This window comes from Peromyscus maniculatus, chromosome 2 (assembly GCF_049852395.1).
Source record: "Peromyscus maniculatus bairdii isolate BWxNUB_F1_BW_parent chromosome 2, HU_Pman_BW_mat_3.1, whole genome shotgun sequence".
Classification (NCBI taxonomy): Eukaryota; Metazoa; Chordata; class Mammalia; order Rodentia; family Cricetidae; genus Peromyscus; species Peromyscus maniculatus.
In genome coordinates, this window is record NC_134853.1 from 138087042 (window position 1) to 138109889 (window position 22848).

The following is a 22848-nucleotide window of genomic DNA, read 5'->3' on the forward strand; positions in this document are numbered from 1 at the left end:
ACTCTGGGCAACAATATCTCATTGAAGAGGAGTCTAAGTGAGGGTCCAGTATTGATGCTGTAGCAGAAGCCAGAGGCCTTGAACCAGAACAATGACTCACTGTAATGAATTTTTGCAAATAAAGCTGTATAGGAAAAAGGGTATAGTGCCTGACACACTGCAGCTTCCAATGCCACTATGATGAAGGAATATGTGATGAAGATGTAAGAAAGACAGAGGAGCAGAGTGGTACATCACTGCAGAACAGGAGATGCAACCACTGTGACTGGGATGAGAAAAGGCTGGAATTGATAGAGAAACAGGTCGTTATAGAGAGGGGACAGCAACATGGTGGTTTTGTATTTTAATTTTTTATTTTCTTTTGGAGGGAAATTATAAGGGTGGAGGGCAGATATGGAAGGACTGGGAATAAGGTGATTGAGGTGCATAATGAGCAATTCCCAAGGAACAAATTAAAAAATATGTTTAAAGAGAATAAATTTCTGCAGGTAAGATTACTAAGGTGTTTTGAATTATACCTTTGTGTAGCCTGTCAATCAAAACAGACACCATGGTTTCACAGGGTTTGTCCCAATTACCAGTTAACTATGTGAGTTCAAACACATTAGTCAGTTAGATACAATAAAGACACTGTCCCATTCTTAAACATTGAACTCTAACTCAGCTTGTCCTGGATTCTGGCTCAGCAGTCTACCCTGCTATGCCCCATCACCTTAAGAAATGCCCTCTTAATGTCCTTATTCCGAAGACTGTAGACCACGGGATTGAGTAACGCTGTAAAGGTATTGTAAAAGAGTGAGATCTGCTTGTCTCGCTCAGGGGAGTAGCTGGAGTTGGGCCTCATGTAGATGTAAGTGCATGGACCATAGAAGAATGTGACCACAGTCAGGTGGGAGGCACAGGTAGAGAAAGCCTTGCAGCGACCCTGGGTGGACTTGATCTTGAGAATAGCCTTGACAATACGAACATAGGAGGCCACAATCAGGGAAATGGGAATAACAACCAGAAAAACACTCAAGACCAGGTCCACCATCTCAATGAAGTGGGTATCCATGCAAGCTAGGCTACGCACTGAAGGACCTTCACACAAGTAGTGATTGACCTTGTTGGGCCCACAATATGGCAGACTCATGGTGAAGAAAGTATGTAGCAGACACAAAAAGAAACCACAGATCCAAGAGCCAGCTGCCAACCGTATGCAAAGTCCCCAGTTGAGGATGACAGTATAACGCAGTGGGTGGCAAATGGCCACATATCTGTCATAAGCCATGACAACAAAGAAGGTGCACTCAGTCATACCCAGAGAACCAAACACAAACATCTGCAGCCAGCAGCCAGCAAAGGAGATGGTCTGAGAGTGAGCAAGAAGATGCACCAACATCTGGGGCATGGTGGTGGTGACATAGCACATATCCAACAGGGCAAGTATACAGAGGAAGAAGTACATGGGAGTGTGCAGCTGTGTGTCCAGGCAGATCAGCATGATGATGAGTCCATTGCCCAGGACTGAGCATAGGTAGATGAGAAGGAACACAATGAAGAGGATGCTGTTGGTTGTGGGGTCACTGGAGAAGCCAAGCAGGATAAACTCAGAAACCCAGCTTTGGTTCTGCTCTGGAATCATCCACATGGTGGGGCCTGTAAGGGAATCACATTTATTTATGTATCATCTGACACATGGCAGCTATAGAGGGAGAAAGGGAAGATACAGGCTGGCGACATGGCTCAGAGGTTATAAGCACTGACTGCTGTTCCAGGCACCAGCTAGTTCAGAGCTGTCTGTGCCTCCAGACCCAGGGGTTCTGACTCCCTCCTGTGACTTCCACAGGCAAGAGATACACATGGCGCACAAGCATGCAGGTAGGCAAAACCCCATTACTTAAAATAAATACAAATAATCCTTTTTAATTAAGAAAAGAAAGGCTGGATGCGGGTTCTGAGCTCACTGTTCAGTTTCCATGCACACTTCTCAAGTTACTGAACCCCAGTCTCTTCATCTATCAAGTGAGGCTGATGACACCCATGTCTCAGGACTATGATGAATATCTAAAGTCTCTCACAGAACTCCTGGAAACACCATGTAACACATGACATGTTGCATGCAGTCTTACATTCTCATTCTATCCTTTGGAAGGCAGAGACAGGGGATCCTCACAGTAAGAGGCTCCAGGCTACACCAACTGAAATGATGAGCTCTGGGGCCAACCGTCTCAATGAATAAGGTGAGAGCAATTGAGGAAGGATCCCCTATCAGTCTCTGAACACACACAGAGACACACACAGAGACACACACACACAACCCCACACACACACACACACACACACACACACACACACATACCCCGCAGACATATGCAGAGGAGAATAAACAAGTAGATGAAGACATGTCATTCAGACACAGGCACTCACACATACAGTCTCATGAGTAATGACAGAAGTTCACGTGTGCAGTGCACTGATTCTTCCTGGAATCTTCCCAGAGAATGTTGATGGACCATTTGGATATGGGAGCAGGAAAATCATATCTTCCTTCCTTAATCCTGTCTCCCTTGCACACAAACAGTCAATTCTGGTGTATATTGTAGGGTTGGGTAGTAAATCTAAAGCAAACAATTTTTTCGAATCAAACCTGATAAATGTATTTGTCATTTTAGCAAGAAGCAAAAGTAAGATTTTTTTAAGAACATAATGGTAATCTAGAATAAGGGAAAAAGAAGTATTCAAAATATTTATACAAAGAATTGGAAAGATATATCATAACAACAGATGCTCCAATGGAACAGAGAACAATATTTAAAGGGCATTTCACAAGGCAGCTGTCTAGTGAGCACTGATGAGGCTCAGGTCCTCAGCACCATTACTCATCTGGAAATTACAGGAGAACACCTCAGTACCAACGCTAACCCTCTTCTTCTCCATTTCACATCCCCACACACCTACCAGCATGGCCACAGTCACAGAGATCTAGTGTTGACGAGAGTAACTGGATCCGATCGGAGAGTAAATTAAAATGATCCCCTTAGTGTGTGCCTGGCTGTGTTCCCTAACGTTGAACACACTTAATGCATTGCCCAGCAATACATATGTTAACTACAGTTCTGAAACAATGTGTAAAACACAAATGCATATAGAAACACATGCTCAGGGAAAGACCTGTGAAGGAAATATGCAAACACTACTCACAACAGTCTGAACTATGGCACCACCCATGTTAATTAACAAGACAGTGGTTAAGGCAAGAATTGCTTTCGTGGCAGTAGAAATATGAAAGAGATTTCTAGACATCCTGTCTCCTCTTCCCCTGTCCCCATCCCCTCTCTTGACCTGTCTACTGCTCATGACCCTCCCCTCTGTCCTTCCTTTCAACCCAGGTCAGGAGCCCATCATCTCTGCCAGCAGTTCTGCATCAACATCTCCATGTGCCCCTTGCCTCTAAATGTTCCTCTTTCAATACAGTCTTTTTTTTAATTTTAATTTTTAAAAATATTCCAGTCAATATACTTAGATCATATTCTTTCCCTCCTCCAACTTCTTCCAGATCCTTCCCTCCCAACTTTATGTTCTTTCTCCCCCCATTCTCTCTTTCAGGACAAACAACAACATTTTTATAAAAATTAAAGAAAAAATAAAAAATACCAAAAGAAAAACAAAACAAAACCATGGAATCAGTTTCCTATTGGCCCACTCCTCCTGGGCATGTGGGCTGCCCTGGAGTATAACTGATATGCTCAGTGACTCTCTGCTGGAAAAAAGAGATTTTACCTTTCCTAGCAGGTATCAACTACAAATAGCTTCGTCTTTAAGGGCAGGACTTGGAGTCCACTTCCCCTCCTCACTGCTGGCCATTTGTCTGCATCAACACATTCTCCAAGTGACTGCTACCTCAGTTTTTAAAAGAAATCACACTGCTGCGATCTGGCCCCTGTTAAAATCCTTTTAAGAGCTTCCATGAACTATTATTTGAGTCAGATGCACAGGCCATTCCAAACCTTCCTGCCTGTGAGGACTCAGACTCAGCGCACAACTGTCTCCTCTGTCTGCAATCGCTCCATGCACAAATCTCCATGCAAGCACTACGGGTATCCTGCGTGCCTCTGCCTCTCTCACAGCTTAAGTCACGTGCCTAGATTCTCATCATGGAGTGAGGACCATCTCATGCATCATGTTGCCCACACTGTAGCCACTAGGACTTAGCCTGGCCAGGAAAACTTTCCTGTTAGGCTACCACCTCCCACCTCTAACCCAGGTAGGATACAGCGTGCATGTCTTGTTCATTGGCCGGTTACTATCTGAAGAATCTGAGAGGGGTCTGATATCAATTTTGACACCAAACAACTTGGACAAACCCTTTTACTCTCTTGTTAACTGAAACCCCAGACAATTAATGAAGAATTATCTCTGAAGGGGTATGGCTGTATGGGTGACTTTCTAGCTTTTGCAACAGTAGAAAAGAACTAATATTTACTTGGATAATTTATATATTCCAGTCAATGTTGCACTAACTTTAGTTTAACAGCATAACAGTTCACTGAAGGAAGTATTCTTACCTGTGTGCTACAGGTGAGCACCTAAGCCCTGGAGAGGGAGGTTTGTTTCAGATTGCAAGCTCAGCATGGGAGAAGTGGAGGTTTAGAGGTGTGTCCTCAGAGCCGGGCTCTCAGTCACCTTCTCTGCTTCTGGCACACAGGCTCTGAAGTGGGAAGGTGAGGAAGACAAAGTCTACACATTGTCCGTCTAGTTGAGCTTATTGAGACCCAGCACAGGCCAGAGCCCTCCTAGGACAGAGCTGGATGACTAACCACAGACCAGCTCTCCTAGTGGGATTTCCCCTCCTGTCTGAATGTCGGAGGCCCTCGATGTATTTAAATTAGAAGAATCCATCGAAAGAAGATTTGAGGCGTGATTTTCACAGCACGGGACACCATTTAGAGATCCACAGCCTTTTATAGTTTCCCGGCCCAGGGGCCTCCGACTTGGTGTACAGTGTACCCATCGGGACTGCTCCCCAAGTCTGTGGGCTCACGCTCACAGAAGATATGATTGATTTCCAGGCAGGAAAATGCTACACATGCTAGCTCCAACCTACAAAGCCATCATCTGGAAGGTTTAGGATCAGGATTCCAAGGAAATACTTGACTATATAGCAAATTTGAGGCCAGGGTAGGCTAAGGCACACTCACAACCCCCACCATCCAAAAAAAGCATGATTGTCCTGCCCACAATTATCAACTGTGTCTCTGGGATGTGGTGCCTCCTTTAAAGATATTGACCATCACTGCCCCTTCATGGACATAGCTTTCTGATTCACTTCAGATCTTTGAGCTCAGTACTCCAAATTCTTTGTTTTTCAACATGATTTGAAACAGACAACCCTCTGTAAATATTTATTAAATTAATAAAGGGAGGAAGGAAGAAGGAAGGAAGGAAACAACGTTGAGAAAGGAAAAAAGAGCAGGCAATGAGGGAAGAGATCTGTGGAGTCTGAGATGTAGCACAGAGGACCTGAGATGGAGGACTTGACTAATTATTATCTCTAGACCCTTTTGCATGAACCTCACTCACAAGCCAAGCACCAGTGACCATCTTCCTACCTGTAAATCCAGGGAATGTGTCACTGAGTGGCTATTATGAGGAAGTCCCATAAAGCAATTGAGTCCCGGGAGTTGGGATTCTAGGCAGCTCAATCTCCAGAAAAATTCTAAGGTGCTGTAGAGTTTGAGGACTGAATCTCCTGCTTCCTCTACAAGTAGCCCAGCCCTGACTCCTGAAGATGGCATCTATTAAATCCTTCTTAACAAAGGCAAGCTCAGACATCTTCACCTCTTCCCAATGGGACCAGAAGCTAAGGTTTTATGACCCTGACTCCTCTCTGAGCCTCCCCAGGAGAGCTGGGAAAGGACCATTTCTGTTCCCAGTAGAGATGCTAAGATGATCCCTGGATGATGTCAACAAGAGCACTTCAGTGAGACCCTTGGGGGCAGAGCAGGAGGAAACAACCCACAGGAGGAGGAGTGGTGACCTGTTCCCTTCTCTAGACTAATTGGGAATTAGAGCAGCTCAGAGAAGGGAGGTGGGACCTGGTCACCTGAGACACAGGTCAGGGACTTGAGTTCTCATTCTGATTCCTCCTTTACAGCCCAAACCCTGAGCCCTGACACTCATGAGACCATGTTTGAGTTCACACTCCTCTTCCTTCCTCAACTACCTTGGGGCAATCACAGTCCTCCCTTCTTTACTGTGTAATGCCTGAGAAAGTCACCCAGAACCTCTGATGTAATAAAGAGTCATCAACGGTGGAGGCTTGAGGGTTAGCTCTGGGAAAAAGAAAACTTGCTGGGCTTGCAGAAGACCCAGTTTGGTTCCCAGCACACACGGCAGCTCACAACCACCTCTATGCCCAGTTCTAGAGGATCTTCTCTTCTGATCGTCTCAGGAGCCAGACATGCATGCGGAATGTACACATAGGGGCAGGCAAAATGCTCACACACATAAACAAACAAACAAAAACAAATAAAAAGGTGTCAACCATGACGTTGGAGCCCGATATTTCTTTGGGCCAAGAGCTCACAAATAACAACATGGAGAATTATTATTAATTATGAAAGCTTGGCCTTAGTTTAGGCTTGTCTCACTAGCTCTTATAACTTAAATTAACCTGCTTTTATTAATCTACATTCTACCATATGGCTTTTACCTTTCTTTCATTCTGTCTGACTCTCCGGGTCTCTTTGGCGTTTCCTGATAATTGAGTGCCTCAATTATCTACTTCGTCTCTCTGCCGGGAAGACCTACCTATAGCTCCTGCCTAGCTACGGGCAGTCAGCTTTTTGTTATGCCAAACACATCAATACCTCTTCACAGTGTGCAAATATCCCACAACATGGCACAGCCACATGCAGGTCAGCAGTGACATCTCATGCCAGTGGAGTGAGAAAACGCTCATACGGCGCATGTCTCTCAGATGCAAATAAGAATTTGGGTCCAAATACATATAGCTCTGGAATATGTTCTCTTGAGCTTGCTGTTTTTCTGCCTCAGTTTCATCTTCTGTAGAATTCCAATAGTAGCCTCTTCACTTCTAGGATGGCTAGAAGATAAATGTGATGATGTCAGCAGCCTGCCACATGTTCTCGCCAGTGTTCCATGATCTCCATTCTCTATCCCCGCCTTCTGTCTATGTCTTTGTTTCCTAAGGATTCTGAAGGAGAAGACGGGACTATGAAGTCTTCCTGCAGAGAGTGATTGATGATAAGGGGTTGGAGTCTGTGAGCTGCTCCTTCAACACAGCCAACATTAGCAGTTCATTATAAAATGACAACTAAATAAATTGTACAGGAAACAAGGGCAGAGTGTCTAGGAATGTGACTCAGCTGTATAGCACCTGAGTAAATAGAATGCTCGAGGCTAGAGTTTGAGTCACAGCACTAATAAAAGTGAAGCAACACAGGCTCTGAACTCTGCACAGCCTGGTGAGCACCTGCATTGTCCTGTGTCCTGTGCTCCAGCAGTTGTTCACTGTGGCGCCTTTTCTGCTGGAAACACTGAACAATGACACGTGATCTCAACTGCTGTTCAGAGGCCTGTGTTGCCACCATGACACTGCCATGATGGGTGGATTTGCACCTTAGTATTGGCCATCAGCACCAGTCAGAAGCACTTGACACAGCCCTGACCCCTACACTGCTGTTACTCAGCCTTGTCCCACAGCTCTGACCCCAACTCTTCCCACTCCTGCTCTTGGTCCTCATCAGCCCTGAGAGGCAGTAGAGTCCAGGCAGAGGTTCTTCTCCACCAGGATAGACAAGGAAACAGGTTCAGAGAGGAGCAGACAGAACCCACTGAGTGTCACATACTGAATAATACAGCCACTCTGACTCTGTTGGGTTTAGTCCTGGATATTTTATTACAGATTCATAGGGAGAGGCTCAAGAAGGAGAGAGACATACCCACCATTTGAGTTAGACGTGGATGCCATCAACATGGCAGAAAAACAACTACATGTTGGAAATCAGGACTTGAAAAGGTAGATAGATCTCCTGGCTACCCCAAGGGACTGCTGTATTTTTAAATGACTGCAGCACTTAGAGATTCCCAAAAATAGTGCTACATGCCCATTGCACAGATAAAAGAACAGTGACCCAGAAAACATGAGCTATTTGGCAAACGTCACCCAACTAGTGAGTGATAGAACCAATTCCAGGACTTGGCCACTTGTCTCTGGGGTGACGCTATATCTGTCCTGTCTATCAGATACCTGATGTGTGAGTTCAACCCAATGGCTATACCTGGGTTCTAACCAAAGATGCTCCTGCTACTCAGTGGTCATGGGGTCACCCAGAGGTCAGTATTAAGAAAAGTCAAACTTGCCAGGCCGTGGCAGCGCACACCTTTAATTCCAGCACTCAGGAGGCAGAGCCAGGCAGATCTCTGTGAGTTCAAGGCCAGCGTGGGCTACAGAGTGAGTTCCAGGAAAGGCGCAAAGCTACACAGAGAAACCCTGTCTCGAAAACACCAAAAAAAAAAAAAAAGAAAAAGAAAAAAGGAAAAGAAAGAGAGAAAGAAAAAGAAAAGAAAGAAAGAAAAGCCAAACTCTAGAGGTTTCATTCTGAACCAGGTGGACCCACAGGCCTGAAGGAGAAAATGGCGAGCTTTGAGAAAGGAGAAGCCAGCAGATCCACAGTTCTTACATCCAGGGACTCCTTAATTGGCCCCCAGATGGCAGCACCTCATTAATGGACCATGTGAGAATTGGCTCATTTGATAAGAAAACTTCAAAAAGTTTTCTGGTTTCATGTTTGGAGGACCCTGAGGGGAATAGCAAGATGTTGCGCTGTTACCTAACAGTGAGACCATTAAAATGGTCCCTTGGGACATCACACTGAATCTCAAAGCTAGTTTCTCATCAGATCTTCACAACAGGCCTCCAAGGTAGGCGTAAGGTCCCCATTTCACAGATGTGGTGAACATGATGACAGACACTGAGCCTTTGCCATGGCCAAAGCCTACTTTGTTACTGATGATGGTTTAAGGCATTTTGGTGTTCTCTATATCAGAAAGTGCATCTGAGACCAGCATAGCCAGCGCCTTACTCTTTTAGAGCTATGAAATCTAAGTCCCCCAAATAAAAGGGATTTTCACACAGATGAGATAATCTGTGGGAGTCTGGAACCTTCAGGTGCGGCCTCCCAGCTGTGGGCCCGGTCAATCATCTGAGGATCCCCACTCCTGGCTGTGGGCCCTATCCATTATCCCAGGATCACCCCTCCAGACAGTGAGCCTTAACTGTTACACCAGGATCCCCCCTTTGTTCGTTGTCTTGCCATTGGAAGGAAGACCTGTCCTGTTGCTGCCCAGTGATAATTAACCTGTCACAAGACCAACCTGCACATGTTTTCAGCATCCAGGGTCTTGAGTTTGGAATTTCGGGGCTCTGCGTCCTGTGTGAGAGAACATATGGACACACAGATGTGGCAAGCAAGAGGGTGATGAATAGAATGTTGATGGTGTCCACAGAAAACAACAAATGGTCTGTAAGGATGACGGTGATGGTCATTGTCACAGTGATAACTAAGAATGTTCCTTTTGTCAGTGTTAACTTGAAATAAGTCATTTCACGGCTAAAACATCCATATGAAACGTAGTGCTAATCTTCATTTCCGGCTCAGGAAACTGAACTATAGAGTTGGTGACATACCAGAGTCTACATCAGAACCTTGCATAGTAAGATGTTATACTTGGGGGGCTGGAGAGATGGCTCAGAGGTTAAGAGCACTGACTGCTCTTCCGGAGGTCCTGAGTTCAATTCCCAGCAACCGCATGGTGGCTCACAACCATCTGTAATGAGATCTGGTGCCCTCTTCTGGCCTGCTGTCATATATGCTGTATACATAATAAAAAAAATAAAATCTTTAAAAAAAAATGTTACACTTGATGTGGGATGCTAGATGTTTAACAAGCAACTCTCCACGATAACAGAAGCAAAGTAGGGTGAAGCCGGGCCTGCTTCTAAGCCAGTAGACAGCCATGCTGCTGAGCCCACGCATAGCCTCCATCCCTGACACCTGAGCCTGGTGTTCATCAGTTCACTGTGCAAGTTGTCAGTTATGTTCCTTGTTGCTGTGACAAAATACCTAACACAAGCCACTTGAGGAAAGATTTATTTAAACTGGGGGTCTGAGGGCACAGTCAGTAATGCCAGGGAAGTCATGGAAGTAGGAGCAGATTCAGGGTCATGTTGTTTTTCCAGTCAGGAAGCAGACAGGTAGATGTCTGTTCAGACCATTCTCTCCTTTACACTTTGTAGGACCCAGCCCCTGGAAAAGTGATGCCCACAATCAAGGTGGAGCACCCCACATCAGTTAAAACTTTCTGGAAACACACTCATAACATCCAAGAGGGGCGATCCACAGTGAGTCTAAATCCCGGAGAGACGGCAGTGGAGATGCCCATGACAAGCAGTAAGAGGGTGGCCATGGAGGGGATGAGAGGCGTCTGCAGAGAATGGCATCCCACCCACTTAACTCCTGTATCCTTTCCTGTTGAGGACACCTCTGATGCAGATTCAGATGAGACAGAAACGTCTTACCATTCTTTCCATTTCTACAAAGGCTACCCACAGATCTCTCCACACTCACTCTCTCCAATTTTACAATTACATTCCATGGATGTTCATGACCATGTAACCAGCCCACACACCACAATCCACCCATCAATATAGACTCTTACCTGGAAGACATTTCTTCTTCTAAACCAAATGCCATGGACAGTGTTCTGTCCCCTGAATGGGTTTCTCCTCACTGCTGTCTTCAGGCACATCCCAGAAATAAGACACAGTGCTCTGATGTCCACTATCAGGTAGGGCAGGCATGTCATTCAGAACCATGTGTAACCAGCATGGGTTTGCTCCTCCTGCTCAACTTACTGTAAGGAACTGCCCATGGGGACCACAGGATCAAATTGTGCAAGGGATGTAGCAGGAGTAGATCACTTGGATCACTTTGTCATGTTGCCTACTTGTGCTTTCGTAGACTACTAGAGATTTCTGTGGGTGCACAAAGACATTTGATGATGCCAGCTTTGTGACCCAGTACATGGGAGCCCTGTTAATTATGGGCATCAATGAAAAAAATGATAAAAGGAAACAAAAGCATTTTCATCCATTAAGGTGTGGTTTATATATGTATTTAAATATATAATATCTGTAACAGTGCCCCATATATATATATATATATATATATATATATGGGCACTGAGTTCAATGGTCATTTGAAAGCTGTGGTTATTATATCAAAAGACTATGTTGTTAAGATATCTGCACATCCTAAGCAGACACACAAATTCAGTGAACCTCTATCATAATCCCAGTTGTCACTCTTTTGAAATTGCCAAGTGGATCCTAAAGTTCAATGGGAAGTGCAAGGGTGCCAGAAGAGGCCTGTGGTGGTTTGAATAAGAATGGCCCCATAGGCTCCTGTATTTAAATGCTTAGTCACCAGGGAGTAGAACACTTTGGAAGGATTAGAAGGTATGGTGGTTTGAAAGAAAATGACCACCAAAGGGAGTGCCTCTATTAGGAGGTAGCCCTTAGTGAGTGTGTCCTTGTTTTAGGAAGTGTGTCCCTATGCGGGTGGACTTTGAGGTCTTCTATGCTTAACCTATGCCCAGTTTACAATTCACTTGCCGCTCAGCTCCTTCTCTAACACCAGGTCTGGCTGGATGCCACCCGCCATGATGATAATGGGCTAAACCTCTGAATTGTGAGTTAGCCTAATTAAATTCTTCCTTTATAAGAGTTGCCATGGTTGTGGTGTCTCTTCACAGCAATATAAGACAGAAGTTGGTACCAGGCACTAAGGTACTGCTGTGATAGGCCTGACCATGCTTTTGTCTGAAAGAATATGGACTTTGGGACTGTGGATTAGAAAATCTGTTGAATGCTTTAAGTGCTGCTTAATGGGCCATACTAGTAGAAGCATGGAAGACAGTGGAGCTGTGTAGGCAGAGTTTTCCTGTCCCAAGTGCTCTCTCTCTCAAATAACCACTTAGAGTCTTAATATTAATTGTAAATGCTTTGCCAATAGCTCAGGCTTGTTACTAGCTAACTCTTACAACTTAAATTAACCCATTTCTATTAATCAATGTGCTGCTACATGGCTCGTAGCTTTACTTGTCCTCCAGCATGGCTTATTCCCTCTGTGCCTGCTGGCGTCTCCTCTGACTCTGCCCTTCTTCATCCTAGCAGCCTTAGCTTGGTTGTTCTGCCTTTATTTCCTGCCTAGCTGTCAGCCACTCAGCTTTCTATTAAACCAATTCAAGTGATATATCTTTACAGTGTACAAAATAATTATTCCACAGCAGTGCTGTGTGGTGATATTTTGTTTGTGAACTAACAAATAAAGCTTGCCTGAAGATCAGAGCTCAGAGCCAAGCCACTAGTTAGCCATAAAGGCCAGGCAGTAGTGGCACACACCTTTAACCCTAGCACTCAGGAGACAGAGGCAGATGGATCTCTGTGAGTTCAAGGCCACCCTGGTCTATACAAGATTGATCCAGTCTCAAAGAGAAACAGAGCCAGGCAGTGGTGGCACATACCTTTGATCCAAGCATTTGGGATCTCAGACTTTTAATACTAGCACTAGGGAGGTGGAGGCAGGAAGTGATATGGCTGGGTGGAGAGAGGAATATAAGGTGGAAGGAAACAGGAACTCAGTCTCTTTCAACTGATGATTTTGTAGAGGTAAGAACTCTAGTGCCTGGCTGCTCTACTTCTCTGATCTTTCCACTTTCACCATGCTCTGACTCTGTGTTTTTATTTATTATTTATTATTTATTATTTATTATTTATAAGACCAATTACAATTTGTGCTACATCTGGTGCCCAACTTCTGGGGCACAAATTCATGAAAAAGCTGCTTGCCTGTGGCTTTGCCGCCACCGGCATTGGCGAGAGCTTCACATGGCTGGAGCCACTATCCCACCAGCTAACTTTTTGTTGCAGCCTCTCTGCAACAAACTCCACAGGAGTGGAGCCCCAATGCCACAGGAATTAGCCACTTTTGCACATTTCCTCATACAGACAGCTGGCTCTTTGGCTTCTTCTCTCCTGGTGGGTTGTGGCTCTCCCTGGACCCCCTCCTCAGGCTGCTACCACACTAGGTACCTGCCTTGAAACCCACTCGGGCTTCTATTGTTCTACACAGAAGCAGTCAGCTCACATCTGAATTGTCATTGTCTGCAGACTTGATGAGACAATTGGGAATTCTTAAAGGAAAGAATTAGTAAAAAGAGACAGTTTTTTCCCAGGTCAAAAATTGAGAAACACTATTATGATGGAGAGAGTTAGGTCTCTGTATGATTACACGATGCATGGTTTGAAAATGGAACAATTATGAGAAGATAATTAATTTAGATGAAATTTACATAATGTCAATTATAAATGTTACCTGTTTGATCATTTTTGTTTTATCATTTTAAAAGTTGGTTAATGTGAGTGCCGAGATAAAAATTCTAGAAAAATTTATTAAACCAGATCATAGAGATATTCAGACTCAGACAGAAGATTTTAAAAGAGAACCAGTCTCAGCATTGTATTATAAGGTTACAAAGGAACAGCCTAAGGTTTTCAAACAGCCAACCTTAATTTATCTAGTAACCTTACAGGAACTGTCAAATAATAGGTATTCTCAAGGCTGTGTAAGAGCTGAATGGGCGCCTGTGCAAATGTTAAGATTTGAAGAGATTCAAGGAAGAAATAGTCTCATATGCCATGCATTCACCTTTGGTGAAGCAGATGTTAAATTTGTGTTCAACTTATAATTGAATTATCACTCAAGACTGGAGAGATTTGGCTACAAGTGTCTTGTGGCCTGGTCCTCAATTACAATGGAGGACCTGGTGGAGAGATGAGACTAAGATCATTAAAAGTGAAGTAGGGCTAGAGGTATGGAAATCTCCCAAGACCAGCTTCTTGGAGAGGGAGATTATGTTAATGTAGAAAGGCAATCTCACCGGGCAGTGGTGGTGCACACCTTTAATCCCAGCACTTGGGAGGCAGAGATAGGTGGATCTTTGTGAGTTTGAGGCCAGCCTAGTCTACAGAGCGAGATACAGGAAAGGCACAAAGCTACACAGAGAAACTCTGTCTTGAGGGGGAATGATCACACCCTGGCTTTATGCTATACTGCAGCCTTGAATGCTTGGGACAGAACTGAAGAAGTAGAAAAGGAAACTGAATCATTTACTAAAGTTATGCAGGGTCCAAAAGAAACCTTCACTGATTTCTTACAAACATCAACTTCAGCAGTAAATAGCATGATCTGAAATTCAGAAGCTAGACAAATAATAATTGAATTTCTCGCTTGTGAAAATGCTAAAGCACAATACAAAAGGGTAATTAGTCTGTTAAAGTCAGAATCAGCACCCTTAGAGGAATGAATCCAAGATACAATCAATATTAAATCTCATAACCATGATGAAGCTTGGATAGGAGACGTGATTTCCAGAAGTTTGAAGAAAAATCAAAATGTCAAGTGTTTCAATTCCAGTAAACAAGGTCACCTAAAAAAGAATTGTAAACAGGGCATTCCTAGAAACAAGGAATTTTCAAGGAATAATCCCAACAGAACACTCCTCCCTTCTAGATTATGCAGAAGGTGTGGCAAAGGCAGGCATTGGACTAATGAATGTAGATCAACAAGAGGCAGTCATGGTAACCCTTTGCCACTGGTAAATGCCCTGAGGGGCCTCTCTCAGGCTTCCAGGTGAAGTTTGGTTCAGTTGTTTCCTGTCATCATGGAGGAAACTCCTTCCCAGAGCAATTAAAGAACTTAACGCCTATCATGGTGATATATTATGTACCCTAATAAAATTTGCCTGAAGACCAGAGAACAGAACAAACCACTAGATTAAATACAGATCCCAGGCAGTGGTGGCATATACCTTTAATCTTAGCACTCAGGAAGCAAAGATCTGTCTGGATCTCTGTGAGTTCAAAGCCACCCTGGACTACATGAGATTGATTCAGTCTGGGAGAGAAACAGAGCCAGACAGTGGTGGCACACACCTTTGATCCCAGCACTTGGGAGTCACTCTCCTTTAATCCCAGCACTTGAGATCTCATGCCTTTGCTACCAGTATTGTGAGAAGCACACATGCCTTTAATCCCAGCACTAAGAAGGAAGTGATATGGCCAGGCAGAGAAAGGTATATAAGGTGTTAGGAGACAGGAACAAAAGGCTTTTTGGCTGGAGGGCTTTCAGCTGAAGACTCAGAGGCACTCAGTCAGAGGAGTTGACTAGGTGAGACACAGCAATGGCTTGTTCCTTTGTCTCTCTGATCTTTCAGCATTTACCCCAATATCTGACTCCAGGATTTTTATTAAAAGACCATTTAGCAATTTGTGTTACAACCTAATGAAAAAAAAATACTACTCTGGGTGATAGAAGAGCTTTAAAAGACAAAACAAAAATTTCAGCAGAAATCATAATGCCAATATTATAAAGATTAGGTTTGAACAAGAGAGACCTCTTGATTAGAAGAGGTGATAGTTCATCAACCAGCATGATCAATCAATCTAAACCAACTTGTAAGACTAACAAATACTTTTCATTTGATCAGCTATAATTTGCTAAAAGGGAAACTCCCAAAGTTAGGGTTGGGGAAGGGTATTGTTTTTCTTTCCAGGAAAATAAAAACAATCATCTTGAGGTTTAAATACCTTTGGAACAAAAAAAGCATCCAGAAGAGGGGGGAATTACCCTGAAAAAAATTACCAAGAAAAGGAATAATCTGACCTAATTCAATCTCTGAAATCTCCAAAAAGATGATGGGATCCCACAACGGTGATTCCACATGGACTATGACAATGTCACTAAGCTGACAAACACCACCTAAAGATCAGCTTTGGACTACAAACTGCTCAGGACAGTTTCCAAATGGCTAGCTGAGATGACCTAGTCTCACAGACTACTCTAGCCAGGACTTGAGACAAGCCCTGCACTTTCCCATTACACAGAGACTGGATAACAAATGATACAGCTACCTCTCCCAGGACTTGACAATTAACCCAAATTTCTCTTTTCAGGATCTCCTAAAGATGCCTTCACCTCCAGATAGCAGGAAGTAAACTTAAGAATATGATGCCCACATTCCCAAGAGGTAGGGTGGGTAGTTATTGGTCTTTCAGTGGGTTATGGATATTTGTCATCATCTAAGGTGGTTGGTTACAAGTTGTTATTGGTAATGGTCAGGAAAAAAGCTGAACAAAGGAGATTAGACTCAGAGTTCTTGTTTTGAAAAAGAATAAAGGGGATATAGAAATAACAGGATAAAGGGTAGATTATTGAATCTACTCTGAAAAGAAAAAGGGGGTATAGATATGATAGGATAAAAGGGTAGATTATTGAATCTACTTTTAGAAAGCAACTACTTGTTTTAAATATTTTACATTGATATGGATCTTTGTATATTGATACAAAGTTGAGATTATTTTTGTTAGAACAAACTGTACATACATTTCTAATCTTATTTAAGGTATTGTACTATACATCTCGTTTAACCATGTACTGCAAATTGCTAGACCTTGAAGTTATTATTACAAACTACTTAGAATAATAAAGAAATGCAGGTTAGTAATTAGTCACTTATTACAATTGAACTTGTAGTCATATTAGGTATGTTTTCAAGGCCAAACAGAGATATATTTTAGATAGACAGGCCATCTTCAAACACTTCAGAGATCTACAGACTATGGCATTTAAAATATTTTAATAGCATAGATTCTTTTTTTTATGATAATGAGACATGTGTGCTCCTGGCAGCATCAATCTACTTTAGAGAAGATGATGGGCATTGAAGAAACTCCATATGGAGTTTACTTTCTTTGTGGCAAAAGTTAGCCACTGGGAAAGAAATTGCTCTTACCTCAACTGCTGACAGTATGTTGCCCAAATGGACAAGCAGGACACAAAAGAAAGGACTGCTAAACCGTGCCAAGACAAAGTAGGACAGCCAGCCCTTCAGAATATCCTGCTTCCCAGAAAAGTCTATCAGATAATCTAGGCCAGTAGGCTGAAGATGGATGCCCCAACATTGCAGGGGAACCTTGGGCAACTGTCCAGGCAGACAGCAGTTTCTGTCATTTCTCACATTTTTTGGAAGTCACTTGTTTGCACTTCCTGCTTACTCAGTTAATATTATTTCTTTGTCGGGTCTCTGAGGGGGTTGAAAACTAGATAGGTTTTGTTTTGCTTTTATTGTTGTTGTTGGTATTTTGTTTGTTTTGTTTTAGTTATTCAAGACAGGGTTTCTCTTTGTAGCTTTGTGACTTTCCTGGAACTCACTCTGTAGCCCAGGCTGGCCTTGAACTCACAGAGATCCGCCTGCCTCTGCCTACCGAGTGCTGGGATTAAAGGCATGCACCACCACTGCCCAGCTGAAGACTAGATAGTTATAGGTTTTCTTGTTCAGATTCAGAAAAGAAACTCACTAAAGAGGTGTAAAGTGTATAAGGTTGAGAGACATCAAAAGATAGTTTTAGATGGTAATGCAAGTTAGGATAGAAAGTGAATTAGATACAAGGCTTTGAACTCACCAGATAATGTAGTATTTTCTCTAAATCTGTCAAATGCAAATGCACTAGACATTGTTGGTGTATTTATTGCCTGTATATATTATACATAGTTATTGTACTTATTGTATACAGTTTTTTTATATTAGTTATAACCTACTTCTTTATTTTAGACAAAAAATGGGAAATGTGGTGATATTTTGTTTGTGATCTAACAAATAAAGCTTACCTGAAGATCAGAGTTCAGAGCTAAGCCACTAGTTAGCTATAGAGGCCAGACAGTAGTGGCACACACCTTTAATCCCATGCTCAAGAGACAGAGGCAGATGGATCTCTGTGAGTTCAAGGCCACCCTGGGGTATACAAGATTGATCCAGTCTAAAAGAGAAACAGAGGCAGGCAATGGTGGCACATACCTTTGATCTCAGCACTTGGGATATCATGCCTTTGATCTCAACACTTGGGAACTCAGACCTTTAATCCCAGCACTAGGGAGGTGGAGGCAGGAAGTTATATGGCTGAGTCAGAGAGGAATACAAGGTAGGAGGAGACAGGAACTCAGTCTCTTTCAGCTGATGATTTTGTAGAGTTATGAACTAATGGCTTTCTGCCCTGCTTCTCTGATCTTTCAGCTTTCACCTTGATATCTGATTTTGGGTTTTTATTAATAAGACCAATTAGGATTCATGCTACAATGCTGAGTGTGATTTCATGAACTGTGGGTTGCCTGCCTTAAGAGGTTTCAAAGAACTTTAGTATGTTGCCTAGAGATAGTTCTTGTGATATTTTGTTGAAGAATGTGACTGCTTCTTGGTATTAACTCTAATGAAGATTTATAATGAAAAGGAGCAAGCTGAGCAAATAAAAATACAAGATATAGAACAATTTGAGGAGAAAAGGAGCACCAGAAAGTGAAATAGAGCTAAATCCTGTGTTCAAGGAGATAAACAGATCAAGAAATGGAATAAAGGTAGTGGTGACCTCAGGGCAATATCCCACCCAGCTAAGTTTCCAACTTGTGAAAAGGAATTAAAGAAAAGCTTAGAGCCAAGTGTGGTGGTGCACACCTTTAATCCCAGCACTCCAGAGGCAGAGGCAGAGGCAGAGGCAGGAGAATCTCTGTGAGTTTGAGGCCAGCCTGGTCTACAGAGCAAGTTCCAGGACAGCCAACCTTCAGCAGTGAAGGAAACGATCAGAAACAGAAAGCTGGTGAGGATGTAATTGAACATGGGGGCCAAGTTCCAGCCCTAGCAAGCAGCAGAGCCGGGCAGCTTTGGCCATGTGGTTCTGGCTTTAGAGTTAAGGACAGAAGAAAGGAGTTATGGAATTTGCCTTCACATCTAAGGAAAATTGCTGAGGCAAAGCATGTGTCAGGGGTGTCCCTGAATGAAGTCCTAGAGAGGACATTGTGTGAAGCTGTGGATTGTCTTGGAGATCCCCAGATTATAGAGATGCCGGAGTCATGGGATACCTTCCAAGGAAAACTGCTAACAGGGAATGGAACCAGCCCAAGATAAAGATGTATGTTGCAGTCAACAAAGCTGAAAGGAATTGGAGATCTGAAGAATGCTTTGGCATGAGACATGGAGGTGCAGAGTTTGAATTTTTCCTAGCTGGTTTTCGGTCTTGTGTTATTCCAGTATTTCCTCACTATGCTCCCTTCCCCATGTTTAGGAATTTTTATGTATAACATATGCCATTATATGTTGGAAGTATGTGATCTGGTTTTTTTATCCTGATTATATAGGGAATTTACAATTAAAGGATTACATGAATCTCAGAGGAGACTTTGAACTTTGGACTTTTAAACATTGTTGAGATTGTGATAGACTATGGGGGACTTTTGAAGTCGGACTAAATGCTTTTTGTATTTATTACAAGCTTATGGGGACCAGGAAGTGGAATATGGCAGTTTGAATGTAATTGGTCTCCATAATCTCATAGGGAGTGGCACTATTAGGAGGTTTGGCCTTGTTGGAATAGGTGTGCCCTTGTTGGAGGAAGTATGTTACTGTAGGGGTGGGCTTTGAGGTCTTCTATGCTTAAACTGCTCCCGGTGTTATGGTTCACTTCCTGTTGCCTGTGGATCAAGGAGTAGAACTCTCAGATCCTTCTCCAGGAATACGTCAGCCTGCATGCCTCCTGCCATGATGATAATGGACGGAACCTCTGAACTGTAAGCTAGCCTCAACCAAATGTTTTCCTTTGTAAGAGCTGCTGTGGTCACAGTGCCTCTTCACTTCAATAGAAGCACTAATTAAGACAGGAGGTAGGGCATTGCTGGAGGAAGTATGTCACTGGATGTGGGCTTTGAGGTTTCATGCCAACTCCTGGTCTCTCTGTCTGTGGATCAGGATGTAGCTCTCAGCTACTGCTCCGGTGACATGAGTGTCACCATAGGGAGAATCTATCCCCACCCACCCCACAAAAAAAGTACATGAATTGTATTTTACCAAACTGAAAACATTTATAATACAAAGGGCATCATCAAAGAAGCAAAAATGTCCTGAGCTGTGATGCCACGAGCCTGTCATCTCAGCACTGGGGAGGGGGAGACAGGAAGATCAAAAATTCAAGGTTATCTTCAGGAATGTGGTAAGTTCCAGGCTCATAGGAGCTCACAGAGACTAAACCACCTACCGGGGAACCTGAATGGGACTGACCTGGACCCTCTGCATATTTGTTTCAGGTGTGTAGCTAGGTCTTCTTGTGGGTCTCTAAACAGTGGGAGAGGGGCTGTCTCTGAGTCTTACCTGTTTGGGGGACCCTTTCCTTCTACTGGGTTGTCTTCTCTAGCCCAAATAGGAAAGGAGATGCCTGGTCTTATTGCAACTAGATACACAGTGGCTGGCTGATATACATGGGAGACCTGCCCTTTTCTGAAGAGAAATGAGGAGAAGTGGATTGTGGGGTGGGGGAAGAAGAGAGGATTTGGGGGAGGGACTTGGAGGAGAGGATGGGAAAAAGGGAAACTGTAATTGGGCTGGAAATAATTAATAAATTTAATTTTAAAAATTGTAATGAGTATTAACTTGAATAGAATGAACCCATTGTCCAAAAATACCTGGCCACAGAATAAAACTGGAGTCTGAAGCCTTTTTAGGAAAGAATAGTTCAGGGGGCTGAATCAGAGAGGAATTTGCTGATTGGTCAGGTAAGAGCTCCTCTGAAGATGAAAGATGAGAGGCAATTCATACCCACCACCATGCAATGGAGGGAACAGTCGGAAGTCAACGCTGGGAAGTGCCCTTGCATAGTACCTAAAATTGGAGCAGAAGTTGAGAAGTTCTGGAGACCCCAGCTCCCTTCACCTCCAGCATTGCATCACTGACAGAAGAGGTCATCATGTTTCCCCATAGACCACACCGAGTTTATTTGTGAAGTTAGTTCTCTGAGCTGTACTGTTACTGTTCCACAATCGATCAGCTTACTTCTGTCCTGACAACAGGTACTGTGCTACTGAGCATATAGGCCTCAGCCTTCCGCTGTATCTACCATCATGTTATCCACAGTTAGCATGTTTTATGTTCATTTATAGGTATGCTGTTGTTTCATGGGAACTACACCAGGTTACCTAAAGCACATTACTTGCTGCCTTCCAGGTAGAGGCACCAACATATCAGAGCATGGCCACAAAACTTGTATTTCTTCTCTCTAGACAAAACACTTTCCCACCTCCTGCTCTCAGGCTTGACCACACTACTTATTTGCCAAGAGAAAGTGGACAGAGAAGCAGGTCACTCTTGAGGATCTTCATCATTGTGAGTTTGTCCACTGTTCCTTTCCTTATGTTCTAGGACGACATGTTGGCTATAATGTTCCTCCTTCAGAACAGATGTGAGAGAACAGAAGGTCACTCCCAACCTACAGCTACAAAATGAGCGACAGATGAATCTTTGTAGCTATGATCCAGAAAGATTACTGAGGTGTTTGGACTTGTACCTTAGTGTAGCCTGTCAATCAAGACAGCCACCTTGATTTCACAGTGGTTTGTCCCAAGTACATTACTAGTTCATTTGCATAGATCAGTTATGTTCAATAAAGACACTCTGCCTTCCTTAAATACTAAATACTTCAGTTGAGCTTCTCCAAGATCCAGGTTTTCTAGTTCACCCTACCATGCCCCATCACCTTGAGAAATGCCCTCTTGATGTCTTTATTCCGAAGACTGTACACCACGGGGTTGAGCAAGGCTGTGAAGGCATTGTAAAAGAGTGAGATCTGCTTGTCTCGCTCAGGGGAGTAGCTGGAGTTGGGCCTCATGTAGATGTAAGTGCATGGACCATAGAAGAATGTGACCACAGTCAGGTGGGAGGCACAGGTAGAGAAAGCCTTGCAGCGGCCCTGGGTGGACTTGATCTTGAGAATAGCCTTGGCAATACCAATGTAGGAGGCCACAATGAGGGAAATGGGAGTAACAACCACAAAAACACTCAAGACCAGATCTATCATCTCAATGAGGTGAGTATCCATACAAGCCAGGCTACGCACTGAAGGACCTTCACAGAAATAGTGGTTGACCTTGTTGGGCCCACAATATGGCAGACTCATGGTGAAGAAAGTATGCAGCACAGAAAAGAAGAAACCGCAGATCCATGTCCCAGCAGCCAACCATATGCACAGTCCCCAGTTGAGGATGACAGTATAACGCAGTGGGTAGCAAATGGCCACATATCTGTCATAAGCCATGACAACAAAGAAGGTGCACTCAGTCATACCCAGGGCACCAAACACAAACATCTGCATCCAGCAGCCAGCAAAGGAGATGGTCTGAGAGTGAGCAAGAAGATGCACCAACATCTGGGGCATGGTGGTGGTAACATAGCACATATCCAACAGGGCAAGTATACAGAGGAAGAAGTACATAGGAGTGTGCAGCTGTGTGTCCAGGCAGATCAGCATGATGATGAGCCCATTGCCCAGGACTGAGCATAGGTAGATGAGAAGGAACACAATGAAGAGGATGCTGTTGGTCGTGGGGTCACTGGAGAAGCCAAGTAGGATAAACTCAGAAACCCAGCTTTGGTTCTGCCCTGGAAGCATCCACATGGTGGGTCCTGTAAGGGAATCACGTTCATCTATGTATCACCTGACACATAGTAGCTACTGAGACAGAAAGGGGAGATGGAGCCTGGGGAGACACCTCAAAGGTTAAGAGCACTGACTGCTATTCCAGGGGATCAGATAGCTCAGAGCTGTCTGTGACTCCAGTTCAAGGAGATCTCACTACCTCTTCTGGCCTCCACAGGCAAGACACACACTTGGTACATAGATATGCATGT

At 43.6% G+C, this 22848-nt stretch overlaps 2 protein-coding genes across 2 annotated transcripts; both read right to left on the bottom strand.

Annotated features, from left to right (window-relative positions):
- Positions 1-682: 682 nt before the first annotated feature.
- On the bottom strand, positions 683-1639 carry LOC102913997 (olfactory receptor 2A12-like). Its single transcript, XM_006994568.4, has one exon. It carries the CDS (start codon positions 1628-1630, stop codon positions 683-685), a length of 948 nt encoding a protein of 315 aa, XP_006994630.4. The 5' UTR covers positions 1631-1639.
- A 20012-nt stretch (positions 1640-21651) lies between these two features.
- On the bottom strand, positions 21652-22630 carry LOC102913368 (olfactory receptor 2A12-like). Its single transcript, XM_006994566.4, has one exon. The coding sequence runs from the start codon at positions 22613-22615 to the stop codon at positions 21671-21673; it is 945 nt and encodes a 314-aa protein (XP_006994628.3). The 5' UTR covers positions 22616-22630; the 3' UTR covers positions 21652-21670.
- Between the last annotated feature and the right edge of the window lie 218 nt (positions 22631-22848).